Raw genomic sequence first — 15897 nt, 5'->3', positions numbered from 1 at the left:
CGTTCCCTCCACTCCTGTCCGTGGGCACCAGAGGGAAGAGGTTCCCACAGCCCCAGCCAGGGACCCGCTCCCGAGGCTGTTGCCATGGCCACCAGGGCTGGGACCAGCTGGGATGCTCGGTTTCAATGGGCTGGGGTTCAGGAATGGGATTCCCCAATTTTTTACTCCCGCTAAAACCACGCTGCCCTCCCTGCCCTCCCACCTCCCATGGAAAGCACAAAAGGCAAAGATCCCGGGCTGGGATAAGAAGAATTTATTGGGAACAGGAACAAGATAAGAAACAAAGGGAACAGAAACAATATTGATAACAGAAGGGATAAATAAAACTTTGACAGGGAAAACTACAACACAACTCACTGGGTCTGCCTGGCCACAATTTCCCCTGCCTGGAAAGGACACCCTTCTCTTCAGGGGAGAGAGAGAGAGAGAGAGACAGTCCCTTTCCTGCCCCTGGCAGTGACCTGAGGTGGGAGTGAATGTAATGACACGGCCATGGGCAGACCCTCATGTTTTTCAATGACACATCATGCCATTGGGAGGGGCAGGAAAAGGGACAACTGTTTTCCCAGCATGGATCACAGGAAAAATGGATCACTCTTCCCAACATGTGACTTCCAATGGGGAATGAAGCTGGAGCTGGGCATGAAGCTCTTCCTGCAGCTGGGGCACTCACAGAACTTCCCTTACTGGTGACTCCATTGGTGTCTGGTCAAGTCTGAGCTCATGGAGAAGCTCTTCCCATGATGTGGGGGACTCGTAGGGCCTCTCCCCAGTATGGATGTGCCGGTGGATGATAAAGGTGGATTTTTTCTTGAAGCCCTTCCCACAGTCGGGGCAGCGGAAGGGCCTCTCCCCAGTGTAACTCCGCTCATTCAGGCAGAGATTTGGGCTGGTCTGGAACCTCTTCCCAGAGGTGGGACACTCACAGGGCCTCTCCCCAGTATGGTTGTGCCGGTGGGTGATGAGGGTGGATTTTTTCTGGAAGCCCTTCCCGCACTCAGGGCAGCGGAAGGCTCTCTCCTCTGTGTGAATTCGCTGGTGGCGGAGGAGATGGGAGCTGCTCTGAAACCTCTTCTGATACTCGGGAAACTCGTAGAGCCTTTCACCAGTGTGGATTTGTTGATGGTTGATAAGCTGGGAGCTGCAGCTGAAACCCTTCCCACATTCCCCACACTCATAGGCCCATTCCCCAGTGTGGATCATCTGGTGACGGATCAGGGTGCTGCTCTGCCTGAAGCTCTTCCCACACTCCAAGCACTTGTGGGGCTTCACTCCATCATGAAGCTGCTCATGGACCACCAGCTCTGAGCTCTGGCTGAAGCTCTGCCCACCTTCCTGGCTCAGGGAGGGTCTTTCCTCCACAGAGCACCCTTGTCTGGGTTTGCAGCCCCTCCTCCTGTGGGATCTCTGGGGATTTTCCTCTCTGTTCGATTCCTTTCCCGTGCAGCCACTCAAAACAGCCTCTTCCTCCAGGTTCTTCCACGGGGATTTTTCCTCTCTGGTCTCCATCCTCAGCTTCTTGTCTGGAGGAGGAAGGACAAGGAGAGGATGGGATTTTCCACCATGCCAGAGGGAAGAGGAAGGAGATCCCTCCAGGGCATCCCTGGCAGGATGGGATTGGCAGCAGGGTTGTCCTGCAGCTGGGGGCCATGCTGCGCTGGGAGATGGAGCAGGAGAGAGGGAGAAAGAGGCATTGACTTCCTCCTCACCTGCCTGGGTGTCCTGGGGCATCCTCATCTTCCTCTCAGCCTCCTCTTCCATCTGGCAAAGGTTTGGGAATGGGAAATCCTGTTTTCGGCAGAAAACAACAGATGAGCACATTGGTTTTTGTACTGGTTTGAAGGCAAACCTGGGAGAGACTCTAAGTCAGAATTACAATTTAATAAGAAAATTAGGATCAAAGTAATTACACAGAAACACTGCCTTAAATGGACAGAGTCAGGATATAACCTGACACCCTTTTGGTCAGGGTGGTGGCTGCAGTCCTATTAAATGGTTACTGCAGTCCTGTTGGAGATACGAATGTGATTCTGTCAGAGCAGTGATGCTGCAGAAGGTCTGGTCTTCCTCTGGATGTCTAATGGTGGTTATGGAGCTCTTGTCCTCTGGGAATCCAGTAGGCAAGCTACGTCTGGTGTAGCAAAGTCTCAGCTTATATCCATGTAGGAATGCTTGGTTCCGCCCCCTGGGCGGAGCATCCCAAAATGGGATGATGGAATTTTATCAGTCCTGCAGTGACACTCAATGGCCCATTCACAGAAGCTATCTCCCCTGGAGGGCGTTATCAGGGGTGAGTCATGCAAGAGATAAAGAACACTGCCCCACCTGTTTATAACAGTTTCTGGAGATGGTGATTGAAAACATGCATTTGGTTACATCTTACACGGCACCCTGAAACAGTGGGATAATCCCTGCTCTGGGGAGTGAACACCACCCCCCCTTACCCAAACTGGCTCAGGTGTGAAACCCCCACCCCTGGAAGGCCACACACACAGGGGAAAATGTCACACTTGCCCTGCCCCAGGGGACATCTCTGTCCCTGTCACTCCCTTGCCATCCCCCCTTTTTTCTTTCTTTCGATCTCTCTCTCTACCACACATTTACTGTTCAATAAAATCCACGATGGATTTGGTCTTGTTAGCACATTAATTGGGGCAGAGGCATCTCACTAACAATTTTCTTAACCAGATTGCAACATTATTTTGATGCAGTGAGTTCAGGGCACTGTTCTCTGACCCCAAGTGCCTTTGACAACAGCAAGGTTCCCTCCTCTGAGGAGGTTGTGGTTCACTCTGGAAGAACTCTTGGAACTTGGATGCAGCTTCCTCTGAGTGACTTATGGGAGAACTGATGAGAAAAATGGCTATTGTGGGTCCAGAGTGTAAAGAAAATGTTTTGTTGTCCTTCCTTGAAAAGTTTGTTAAAATTACTGGATTTTAGCAGTGATTTTTTCCACAATGGAGGAAAGAGAGCAAATGATCGGAAAATTTCAGCTTCCCATTTTTCAAAAGAGAAATTTTCATGGTCAGAAGAAGGAGAGGTGCCATCCCTATGGTCAACCTCTGCTCATTTGGCTACTCAAGTCAATACATTAGTGGCAGACCCATTCCAGAAATTGTCAGAAAACAAACAGGAGGTTTTGGCAGGCTCTCCAAATCACCAGGCTTCGGCTTGGTGACACAGAGAATGTTCCTTGGGCTAAGAGAGAAACACGGTCACTAAATGCAGTGCAGCAGCACTGCACAAGAAGCAGAAGAGACTCTTTGGCCTTTACACCCTCATGCCCAGGTTTCAGGCATGTTTCCCAGTGAGAAGCAACTGCACAGTGGGTTAGGTTCCTCTCTAAGGACCACAGTTTTAGAAACTTTGTTGGGTTTGGGTTTCATTCCTTCATTTATGGAAAGATAACAGAAGTTCTAAGATGCTTGTTTCCTGTTACTTGGGCCATCTCCACAGACAAAAGAACTGGAACCCCTTATAACCCAAAGGAAGGTGTTGCCTAAGAATGGAGTTTGTTTGCATGTGATAAGGCTTGAGTTACTCACCGATGCAACCAAAACTAGAGCAGATGCTGATGCGTTGCAGGGATATTTGTAGGAGGGGACGTTGGTGGAAGTAGTTCCAGCAGATGGCAATGGGATTTTTTCCAACGGCACGCAGGACAGGGGACAGGTGAGAAAGACAGTGGGATCAGTGAGTATTTGCTCCTTACTGTGCCAGAACTTTCGCTCCAGTAAGGAGGTTCTTGTTCTATCATTTCAATCCCCACAATTCCAAAAGACCATATGTCCACTTTGGGGCCATATGGTTGACCTGTCACCACTTCAGGCGCCATCCACCAAGGAGTCCCGGTTAGCGACACCATCTGCTCTGCTCAAGAGTGAGCTGAGTAGAGAGGCCAAAATCAGCTGAGGAGAAAGCAAAATACTGGTTTTATTTGAATTCTGTGCAATTAGGAAAGCAAGCAAAAGAATTTCCCAGTAGAAGTTTGAAAATGTGCTGTTGAATCTCCTGGCATTGGTGACTTAAAAAGTCCCCCTATTTTTTACACTGCCTCCAGCAGTGGCTTTTGTTCTTTGGAAACTTTAGACTTGTAACTCCCTCCCTCTGGAAGGGACACACAGAGCAATGCCACTCTTGACTGCTTGTGGTTCCTTATACCTCTGTGCACGTTGCAACTGTGCCCTCAGCTCACAGCAGGGGTCCCTGCACTGCCACCAACTCCATTTCTGGGGAGCTGGCAGTCACTCCAAGCAGCTCCACACCCACATCCCTGGAACGCTGCACCTGACCAAGAATATACTGACCCAGCTTGACAGAACCGTCAGTTCTGAGAAGGATGTTGCTGCTCTTCACATCTTGATGGATCACATCATTTGAATGAAGAAAATCCAGTCCTTGCAGGCACTGAGAGAGAAAACAGAAAGTGGTGGGCAAAAATGAGTGATGTGATTTCATCACACAAGAAAGAAACAAACAATCTAAAAGATTCCCTCTCTGGGGGAATGGGGAATAATGGCAGAACAGTAATGGGCACTGAGAGGAAGAGCTTGCTGCTCCAACACCTGCAGAGCAGGACCTTTATGAGGAAAGGCACGCCAACTTTTGAAAGAGGAACAGCACCTGCTGTTGTAGGCTGTCCCCTGCAAACCAGCCAGGATGACTCCTGCTGCAGTGCATGTGCTCAGAAGCAAAGAGCATTTTGGCTGCACTCCTATCCTTTTTAGCTGAGGACTGACAGAAATGGGTCTCTTTTTTCTTTGCTGATCATTTCAAATCCTGCCACCAGCACCTTTGCTTTTACAGGCAAGGAATGCAGTGAAGACAGACTCCAGGCAAACATTTAGAGAGGCAAGGTGGAGAACAGAAAATACAAATACAAGAGGCAGAGCAAGAATTCAACAGCAGGAGATAAGTGTACTGGCACTGAGTACAGGGAGTGCAGGGACACTGGCAGGCCTTTCACTTGAGATGCTTTTACTTGCCCATAGCATACCAGCAACGCAGAAACAAAGCCTGGCCCAGGAAATCACTCCAGCTCTGAGCCCGTTTCCCAGACAATGCTGCCCAAGCCCTTGGAAACACAGATGGGATTGCTGACCTCCCGACTGATGGCTGCCATCTCATCTTCAGACAGGCAGGACTGGCTGATGACATCGCTCAGGATGCCTCCATCCATGTACTCCATAAGCAGCAAGAGTTCCTCGCTCAGAAGGTAGCTGAAAGAAGGAAACAAGGGCGTGGAGATGAACATGCATGGCTACGTTGAATTTTTGCTTCCAGGTTTCTTATTTCCAGATGCCTTTGTGACAAGGACAGAATCAAAGGAATAGATATTCCCTCTTGGCTGTGCATTGTTTGCAATCTGTGCAGTCTCAAAGAGAAAGACACAGCTGTGTAAAAGGAGATGTCTTAGATGGGCAGCAAATGAAAAGTCCAGTTTAGAAACAGCTGAGATAAAAAACGTGTCAGGCATGGTGTTTCTGGAAATAAGCCCCTAGTCTTCCTGGCATGCATAGCAATGGCAAAGAGGGGCAACAATCCAAGGGAAATCCACTTTAGGATGGTTCATCAGCACTTAAGAAACTTTAAAAAATCAATCCCAAATAAATGTGGAGGCAGTGAACTTCCAGGCTATTGAGTTAGGAAGATAGAGCTGATCCAGGTTTTGAATAATTTCGGAATAATTATCAAAGTAGGTGTGCCAGAGAAGACTCATGCAGACAAGATGCACTCTCTTCTCATCCATTGGAGATGAGTAGAGAAATATGAATAAATAAAAATTAACAGCTCTACTTTCTGCCACTGACCAAAGTGGGTTTTTAACCTCTCATGTTTGCTGTATGTAAATGCACATCCATGGGATAAGACCATGACGTCTCACCTGTCTAAATAACTCACAACATTGGGACTCCTATACCTCTTCATGATCATTATTTCGTTAAGGGTTAGCTCCTTCCTCTGCAGTCCTTGAAGATTTACTTTTTTATTGCCACCTAAAACGACATTGAAAATCAGTAACTTGAGAGGTTGGTGGCACGAGACTACAAGGCACGTGGAGCGAGTGATTTTTGCAATGACACAGCTGAGATGTGCAAAACTGCCTTGTGATTAGGCACTGCAGTAATTAGGAACTGACATTCCAACAGCCCATTTCTCTGCTCCCTGGGGAGCCAGTTACAGGACACATGGGGCCACTGACATTTTGCCTTGACCACTTGGTAACAGTGATGTCTCAACTATCACCCACAAACCTCTGACCACACTCTCTGCTGCTCTTTCTAGGATTCAGAAGAAGTAATCCATGCCTTAATACTCTGTGGATACATCTTGTGATATGGGCAGGGCTTAGGGCTTTCAGGGACGCCTTGCAGATCTCTCCCTATGTGCAGTTCCCAAGTGCAGCACTGCAGGTGGCTAAGGAACTACCAGTAACTTTCAGATGGATTTGCTGGCAGCCAGAAATGAGAATTCAGGACTCTGAAGCTGTAGCCCCAAAGAGCAGTGAGGTGCTCGAAGGCACCACCTTTGTTTTAGCAATGGAGAGCGAGTGAGCGCATCCTTCTCTGAAAAGAACCGCTGCCCTCCTTGCCTTACTTCTGGCAGCTCAGGAGGACAAAGTCCCAAATGTGTTTTGTGGGCTGGCACCAGTCTGTGCTTCTTGTGCCTTTTCAGCACAGCTCTGCCCAAAGCTCCAGCCACTGAAAGCCCTCGAGTGCAGCAGAGTCTGCAGGTGCTGTTGACATTTACCTCACCTCCTGTGGCAGTGTCCAGTGCTCTATAAACATCTCCAAAAGTCCTAGAAACAAAACAGAAGCAGAGAAAGGAGAAGCCATTTAGATCTTGCAGTGAAAGCCAGCCCACACAGGAGATCTCTGCTGGAAGTGTCAAAACCTGCAGGATGCAGGAGGGCTCTGCCAGAAGGGAGATGATGCATTTTCCTCTCAAGTGCATGGGCACTGGGCCTGTTCCTGAAGCACTGGGGTTCAACTTCTGAAGGGAGTTTAGTCTTTCCTCTTGGGTTTCACTTTCTAAACGGTGTGGTTCCTATCCTGACCACAGAATGTTTCCTTCTTCAAACCAGGGGAAATAATTGTTCCTGGGAACTGTTATCTCACAGCTTTGATAGGGTGTAGGTTGCTCTTTCAGGCAAACAAGTTTCTTCTTTTTTCATTAGTGTGCCAGTATGATTTTTGAGACATACAAAAAATGCTAAAGAAATTAACACAGAGCTGTCCCACACTTGAGAGACAAGGAGACCTTCCAGGTCCTGTTCCTTGATGCAGGCAAGACCTCAGTAGCAAGGCATCTCTGACAATGCCTTCTGAGCCCACTCACAAATTCTGAGCAGCAGTGAGAGATGGGACAATCTATCCCCAGTGTGTGAACATCTTTGCAGCTGGCCTGACTTCATGCTGGATAGACATTCCACCAGAAAAACACCTGGCCATTGGCTGTGCAGAAGTAACTGCTGTTGGACTCACCCAATGCCAATATATTTCAGATGCGTGTATTTCATCAGGGGATTTTCAGTGGGGTTCACCATTCTCCCTGAGGGAAACAAAATGCAAGATGCTGACTTTAAAGCAGAGATCCCAGCTTCCAGGAGATACAAAAGGTAGCCCCAGTGCCTGGAGCTCTGAGCCCTTTGTGGTCAGCTGGGTAACAACAACCACAACCAGGCAGACAGCCCTGCAGCACAGGTGGCCAGCACAGAGACTGATTTGTACAGTCTTTTGAAGAGTTCTCTTGACAGGAAACAAAGCACAGGGATGTGCAATCCCAGGAGAGGAGGACATCTTCCCCACCTTTCAGCAGTTTGCCAAAAGAATGCCTTCCCATTTGTAAACCAGAGCAGCTCAAGCTGTAACTGATCCTGACGGGGCTTTCAGCATCAGGACCCTGACCTGTTTATGAGCAGGCTGAGCTCAAAGATGCCCCTCTCCCAGCTAAGGAAGGCTCCAGCCTCTGCAGTCCCTCCAGGCCTCAGGGACAGGGCAGCGACCACAACAAGGCTGGCAAAGCCCAAGCATGAGCACTGACAGGCACTGATGGGAAGAAGCCAGAGCCAGCCTGAGCCCCGGACAAGCTGTTGCTCCCATTCAGGACACAACAGGATGGGCTTTGAGATCAGCCACACCGAGGCACAGATCAGTGCCCTTTTTGTCCCAACAGGTGATGGCAGACACAGAATCCACTGGGCTCTGGTCTCAGCCCTGTCACAGACTGTCACAGACATTCTTTCATAAAAATCTTTTCTTTTTGGAGTTTTCCTCTTCTGGGAAGCTGAGGCCCCAGAAAGAGAATGTAAAGAATAATTATCTGCTGATGTGGAATGCAATAGGTGCACCTGTGATTGGCTCATGTTCCATGTGTACAATTAACGGCCAATCACAGGACCAAGCTCGGGGACAGATTCACAGAGAGCACTTGGTTTTAGATTCTTATTCTATTCTTAGCTTAGCAGCTTCTGAACTTTTCTCTGTATTCCTTTTAGTATAGTCATGATGTATTATATATCATAAAATAATAAATCCAGCCTTCTGATCATGAGACCAAGATTCTCATCTATCTCTCTCACCCTGAGGAACCCTTGCAAAGCCATGTAACATTTGGTGGACCCCTCGTGTAAGGACAAATATTAATTTGATAAGACCAGAGGAGCAAATTGCTGCACTGGCTAAAATCCTGTATGTGTAGCATTTGACGATTGCTTTAGAAGTGACCACAGAAGTGGATTCAAGCCAGGAGCTGAAGAACTGAAGATCCTGATTTGGACAGAGTTCACAGCCAAGGCTGACCATAAGTGAACCTGAAACCCCTCCAGGAAGATGTTTGAAAAGAGCAGCAGAACCGTGGAGCTGGCCAGAGCTTGCTGGACTCTTTCAAAAGGTACTGTTGGCTTTTCCCTTCCTGATGAACCAGACTTTCGTAGTTTGTGGCTGTTCATATGGGGAATGTCCCCTCTGGACAATGAGGTTCATTTCTCTCCTTCAGAGGAGAAGCTTATTGCCCTCTGGCAAAAATGGGATGAAGAGGACGGACTTTTCCTGTCAGAAACAGATCTCTATGAGTTCTTTCAATGGGCAAAGCTTTTTGGATTCTTTACTGATGTGCTATTTGCCTTGGATGTTTTCGTATGGGAGTGCATGGACTCCTTTTTCCGATTCGTTTGGGGTCAGGGGTGCGGATTCCCTCCCGTCTACCCAGCATTTAAGAAAGCTCTTTCCAGTTTTGAAGCGGAGAGCAGCTGTTTTTTCCTGGATTGCTAATTGCACAGGGCAAGTTCCGTTTCCTCCATTCCCAGTGGGAGAAGACCCTTTGGAGGGGGATGAGATGCTGCTTCCCAGCCCCCCCTGCCCCCCGGCGGAGGGGCGGTGAAACTTCGCCATGAGAAGAAGTTGTTTTTTTTACTCTTTCTCCCGAGCGTGCGCAGATGGAGCGGCCTCTTCCCCTCCTTCTCTCTCTCCAGGGGGATGGGAGTGGGCGGTGCTGCCACAGCCAGCCTCTCGGACCCCGCCCCGCTCAGAGATGGGGGTGGTACCGGTCTCCGAGGCCCCCCCGCCCCTGCCAGCACTGCGGACACCTCCAAAACCTGCCCCGCTGGCACGGCCACCTCTCCGGGCGATCCTGCCTCCCCCTCTGCTGGTTTCCCTGCCTGCGCTGATGTTGCTAGGCAACAGCGATTCTCCACCGCCGCCCCTCCCGGGTGTTTCACCGCCACCCCTCCCGGCTGTTTCGCCGCTGTCCATGTGCGTTCCGCCGGCGACTGCATCTCCATGGCTGACCCCAGAGTCAGCAGCAGAGTCAGAAGACGGCGCCGACCCCGCGCCTTGCCTGCCGCCGCTTTCAGAGCCAAGGGACACAGCAGTGTCGTTTCCTGCAGCTGAGCCACTGTTGCTAGGCAACGAAGACGCGTCTGCAGCTTCCGGCTCAGCGGAGGAGGAATCCTCTCCAGCCCCCTCGCCCCCCCCGCCGCTTCCACCAGCCTCCCCGCCGCCTGAAGCCGAGACAGTCCCTGTTCCGGATGGTGCTGAAGACAGCGCTGAACCCACGGGACCCTCAGAGCAGCCCGCAGCCGCTCCTAAACCCAGCGTGATTTCCCCCCCGAGTGTTTCGGGTTGTCCCGGGGCTGCCCCTGCAGCCCCTGTGGGGCGAGCTGGGACAGGGGAAGAGGGCATCAGCCACTCCTTCCATGGAACCGGCGCGGCCCGACAGCTGGGGGGCGGGGGGCAGCCCGCCTGCCTGCTTTCAAGATGAGCATTCTCAGCGGGTTGGGGAGTTTTTGGTCAGTTGCTGTCCCTTAGAGGTTGCCATCTCTGCCGTTTCTCTTGCGCCCTAGCGGCGCAGGTGCAGGGGGCAGGTGCGTCCCGAGAATTCTGCCTGTGGTCCCCAGCCCAGAGGGGGTGGTGCCATGAGGCAGATGGGAAACACACCTGATGCATTTGCATTGCAGAGGGAGAGGGCACAGCTGGAAGAGACCATGGCTTGTTTGCTGTGAGGAACAAACATCTCCAGACCCAAGACGGGATTTCTGGGGAAGGCTTCTATTTCCCTGCTGCTGGCATGCCTCAGTGGTTTTGGGGAAAGGAAGCGTCTCACCACCCGTGCTGCCATTGTACTGGCAGTAGGGTGCAGGCCTGTGGGAATGCAGAGCCTGCTTCATGGGTTTGGCCTGGGCTGTTGGGCTCAGGAAGTTTCTGGGCCAGGGCCACTGTGTGGCCTCCTGATGTCTCTGGGAGTTGTGGTTTCTCCTACCGGTCCTGGCCCGCCTTTTGTGGGCCAGCTTTGGGGTTCCTGGTCCGTTAAAGGGCCAGGGCCCCCAGGGCCTTTCTTTCTCTGGCTCTGGCTGCTTTGCTGCTGCTGCTCTTTTCGATAGGAAAAAAAAAAATTAAACATTAAATAAAAAAAGACTGAAATAGCTGGCAGCAGCTCTGAAGCACTGAAGCATTGAAGGGCCAGAAAAGGACATTCCACAAATTGTTCAAATTGTTTGAAATTGTTTGAAATTGTTTTATGACCGTCAATGGTTTTTGATAACTATTGATGGGACTTTTTGCAGAAAGCCTGTTTCAGGACCAAAAAGGACTTTCAGATATGTCCAAGAGGAACATTTTCAGCCCATGGACTGTTCCTGAAACTCAGCTGCTTGGACTTGAATTTTCTTTGTGTTGTTTTTTTGCATTTTCTTAGATTGTAAGATTGTTTTAGTGATTTGTTATTATCATATGTTATACAGGTGAAGAAATTTCCTGTTCATTCCACATCAGCATTTTTCTTTTTAATTTATATAATTTGGAAAGGTAAGATGTCACGGACATTCTTTCATAAAAATCCTTTCTTTTAGGAGTTTTCCTCTTCTGGGAAGCGGAGGCCTCAGAAGAAAAATGTAAACAATTATTATCTGCTGCTGTGGAATGTAACAGGTGCATCTGTGATTGGTCTTCTGTGAGTGTTTGGATTTGCTGACCACTCACGGGAGAGTTTGTCCTTGCTTTCTGCCTGGACACAGAACTTTGTTATTCATTCCTACTTCTATTCTATTCTTAGCTTAGTAGCTTCTGAACTTTTCTCTGTATTCCTTTTAGTATAGTCATAATGTATTATATATCATAAAATAATAAATAATCATAAAATAATAAATCCAGCCTTCTCGTCTATCTCTCTCACCCTGAGGAACCCTTGCAAAGTCATGTAACACTGTGATCTCATAATTCCATGAGTTTTAAACCTTGAACTTGATGGTCTTGGAGGTTTTCCCCAACCTCAGCTATTCCATGACTCCATGATCCAATCGTTCCCAAATCCCAGGATTTTCAGAGGTCAAACTTGATGTTCTTGGAGATCTTTCCCCACATTTCCCCTGTGAATCCCAACCTATCCTCACCTCTCCCTTTTCCCTCCCTCCAGCGACCTGCAGGCTCCGTTGGAAAGCTTGGAATTGGCCTTCTGCTCCATCGTTCCCGCCGACATCGCCTTCCTCTGCCAAAGAGTCTCTCCATGGCTCCAGAACTCTGGGATCCCAACATTCCATGATCCCACATTCCACAATTCCATGAATTATGATCCCAGATCCCATGATCCCATCATTCCGTAATTTCAGAGCTTGAATTTGATAGTCTTGGAGGTTTTCCCCAACCTCAGCCAATCCATAATTCCCCAATTCCACGACCACACAACTCCATGACCCCATAATCTCATGGATCCATAATTCCATAACTCCATGATCCCATGATCCTCAGATGTCAAACCTAATGGTGTTGGAGACCTTTCCCAACCTCAGTAATTCCATAATCCCATTATTTGATTCCACAATTCCATGATCCCATAATTCCATGATTCTCCAACTTTGACCTTGATGTTCCTGGAGATCTTTCCCAACCTCAGCCATTCCATAACTCCAAGATCCCATTATTCCAAAATCCCAGTATTTTCAGAGGTCAAACTTGGTTTTCTTGGCGCTCTTTCCCAATCTCAGCCATTCCACAATTCCATGGCTCTGTGAACCCATAATTCCATTATTCTCAAACCTTGAACTTGATATTCTTGGAGCTCTTTCCCAATCTCACTCATTCCATAACTCCATGATCCCATAACTCCAAACTCCCAGGATTTTCAGAGTTCAAACTCAATGTTCTTGGAGACCTTTCCCAACTTGAGTCATTCCACAATTCCATGACTCCATGATCCCATAATTTCATGATTTTCAAACCTTGAACTTGATGGTCTTGGAGGTTTCCCCCAACCTCAGCCATTCCATAACTCCATGATCCCATGATCTTCAGATGTCAAACCTGATGGCGTTGGAGACCTTTCCCAACCTGAGTAACTCCATAATTCCATTATTTGATTCCACAATTCCATGACTCCATGATCCCAGAATTCCATGACTTTCAAACCTTCAATTTGACGGTCTTGGAGATCTTTCCCAACCTGAGTCATTCCACAATTCCATGACCCCATAACTCCAAAATCCCAGGATTTTCAGAGGTCAAACTTGATGTTCTTGGAGCTCTTTCTCAACCTCAGTCATTCCACAGTTCCATGGCTCTGTGATCCCACAATTCCATGATTCTCAAACCTTGAACTTGATGGGTTTGGAGATCTTTCCCAACCTGAGTCATTCCATAACTCCATGATCCCATCACTCCAAAAATCCCAGGATTTTCAGAGGTTGAACTTGGATGTTCTTGGAGCTCTTTCCCAACCTCAGCCACTCCATAATTCCACAATTTGATTCCAGAATTCCATGACCCCATGATCCCATAATTCCATGATTCTCAAATCATGACCTTGATGGTCCTGGAGACTTTTCCTGACCTAAGTGATTCCATGATTCCATGACCCCATAACTCCAAACTCCCAGGATTTTCAGAGGTTGAACTCGATGTTCTAGGAGTTCTTTCTCAACCTCACCCATCCCACAATTCCATGGCTCTGTGATCCCCTAATTCCATGATTCTCAAACCTTGAACTTGATGGTCTTGGAGATCTTTCCTGACCTGAGTAATTCCCTGATTCCATGACCCCATTACTCCAAAATCCCAAGATTTTCAGAGGTCACACTCAATGTTCTTGGAGCTCTTTCCCAACTTCAGTCATTCCATAACTCCATGATCCCATCACTCCAAAATCCCAGGATTTTCAGAGGTCAAACTTGATGTTCTTGGAGATCTTTCCCCACGTTCTCCCTGTGAATCCCAACCAATCCTCACCTCTCCCTTTTCCCTCCCTCCAGTGACCTGCAGGCTCCGTTGGAAAGCTTGGAATTGGCCTTCTGCTCCCTCGTTCCCGCCGACCTCCTCTTCCTCTGCCAAAAAGTCTCTCCATGACTCCAGAACTCTGGGATCCCAGCGTCCCATGATCCTACATTCCACAATTCCATGAATTATGATTCCAGAACTTCATGATCCCACATTCCATAATTTCATGATTTTCAATTCTTGAACTTGATAGTCTTGGAGGTTTTCCCCAACCTCAGCCATTCCATAATTCCATGATTCCATGACCCCGCTACTCCATGAGCCCATAATCTCATGCATCCATAATTCCATAACTCCATGATCCCATCATACCAAAATCCCAGGATTTTCAGAGGTCAAACTCAATGTTCTTGAAGACTTTTCCCAACCTCACCTATCTCACAATCCCACAATCCCATCATTCCAAAAACACCAGGATTTTTAGAGGTCAGACTTGATGGTCCTGGAGCTCTTTCCCAACCTCACCCATCCCGCAATCCCATGATCCCATCATTCCAAAATCCCAGGATTTTCAGAGGTCAAACTCAATGTTTTTGGAGATCTTTCCCAACCACAGCCATTCCGTAACTCCACTACTTGACTTCACAATTCCATCATTCTCAAACCTTGACCTTGATGGTCTTGGGAGCTCTTTCCCAAGACAGAGATGGATGCAATCCCAGCTCTCATTGCCCACAAATCCCAACCAATCTTCACCTCTCCCTTTTCCCTCCCTCCAGCGACCTCCAGGCTCCATTGGAAAGCTTGGAATTGGCCTTCTGCTCCCTCGTTCCTGCCGACCTCGCCTTCCTCTCCCAAAGCTTCCAAGCTCTGGCCCTCAAGCGCTTGGACCTGAGCAGACATGACTTCTCCCAGGGCCTCCTGGAGCCTCTGCGGCTGCTCCTGGAGGAAACCTCAGCCTCACTGCTGCACCTGGATCTCATGGAATGCTGCATGGCCAACTCCCATCTGGATGCGCTGCTGCCGCTGCTGCGCCACTGCTCGCACCTGTGTTTCCTGGGAGTCTATGGCAATCCCATGTCCACTGCCACGCTCAAGGATCTGCTCCAGAAAATCTTGGAGCTGCGCGACCTCCACCTGGTCGTCTATGCCTTCCCGTGGATTGCTGCAAGCCGGAGCCACCGCCGCCGGAATCCGCCTGGAATTTTGAGGAACTGGTGGACGAGGAACTTTTGGCGGCAGCCAATGTTGAGTTTTGCCAAATGTTGGCGAATTCCAGGAGGAGTGACCTCGTGTGGACTTCCAACCCCTACGGCCACGGAACCTTGGACTTCTTCTCCTTGTGATTTGGGAAGAGCTTGGAGCCTCCATGGTGGAAAAGCTCCAACACCTTAATTTCAAATTCTTCATCCCAAAATCCAAATCCTTCATCCCAAAATCCAAATCCTTCATCCCAAAGTCCAAATCCTTCATCCCAAAATTCCGCCTCATTCTGGTTTTTTTCCTTTATTTTGCTGCTTTTCTGTCTGGTTTTTATATTTTTTCACCCCATCCTGGTGTTTTGTGTTTTATTTTAGGGTTTTCCCCCTCATCCCGATGTTTTTCCATCCAATTTTGGTGTTTTCCCACCCCAATCCCAAAGTTTTTAATTCGTATGGGACATCATTTAAGTATGAAATAAATATTAATTAATTATTTATCTGAAATTGGTTATTAATTAATTAGCTGTCACCACTCAATTTCTATCAAACCCCCCTCAAATCCCCAAACCCTTCATCCCAAATTCCCAAATCCTTCATCCCAAACTACCAAGTCCTTGATCCAAAGTTCCCAAATCCTTCATCCCAAATCCACAAATTGCCAAATCGCCAAATCCCTCATCCCAAATCCCCCAAGTCCATCCCAAATCCTTGATTCAAAGTTCCTAAATCCTTCATTCCAAATCCCTATAATCCTTCATCCCAAATTCCCAAATCCTTGATCCAAAGTTCCCAAATCCTTCATACCAAACCCTTCACCCCAAATCACCAAATCCTTAATCTCAAATCTCCCATCCTAAATTCCCAAATCCCCCATCCCAAATCCCCAAATCCTTGATCCAAAGTTCCCAAATTCTTCATCTCGAATCCACAAATTGCCAAATCCCCTAAACCCTTCCTTCCAAACCCTTCATCCAAAATTCCTAAATCCTTCA

The 15897-nt window shown here is 48.4% G+C and overlaps 1 protein-coding gene and 1 long non-coding RNA gene across 3 annotated transcripts; both read right to left on the bottom strand.

Annotated features, from left to right (window-relative positions):
* Window positions 1–238: 238 nt before the first annotated feature.
* On the bottom strand, window positions 239–3852 carry LOC134413803 (zinc finger protein 239-like). Its single transcript, XM_063147851.1, has 3 exons — window positions 3546–3852; window positions 1710–1788; window positions 239–1523 (listed from the first exon to the last, which is right to left on the bottom strand). Exons 2-3 carry the CDS (start codon window positions 1759–1761, stop codon window positions 670–672), a joined length of 906 nt encoding a protein of 301 aa, XP_063003921.1. The 5' UTR covers window positions 1762–1788; window positions 3546–3852; the 3' UTR covers window positions 239–669.
* A 537-nt stretch (window positions 3853–4389) lies between these two features.
* On the bottom strand, window positions 4390–15429 carry LOC134413805 (uncharacterized). 2 transcript variants are annotated; one of them, XR_010026589.1, is made up of 4 exons: window positions 7485–15429; window positions 6751–6799; window positions 5102–5219; window positions 4390–4407 (listed from the first exon to the last, which is right to left on the bottom strand). It is a non-coding gene; the product is annotated as an uncharacterized LOC134413805 (long non-coding RNA). The 2 variants fall into 2 exon arrangements; XR_010026588.1 differs by lacking the exon at window positions 4390–4407 and adding an exon at window positions 5885–5996 and having other exon boundaries at window positions 5194–5219.
* Window positions 15430–15897: the final 468 nt, after the last annotated feature.

This window comes from Melospiza melodia, unplaced genomic scaffold (genome assembly GCF_035770615.1).
Source record: "Melospiza melodia melodia isolate bMelMel2 unplaced genomic scaffold, bMelMel2.pri scaffold_51, whole genome shotgun sequence".
In the NCBI taxonomy this organism is placed as follows: domain Eukaryota; kingdom Metazoa; phylum Chordata; class Aves; order Passeriformes; family Passerellidae; genus Melospiza; species Melospiza melodia.
This window is presented reverse-complemented; position numbering and strand designations above follow the sequence as displayed.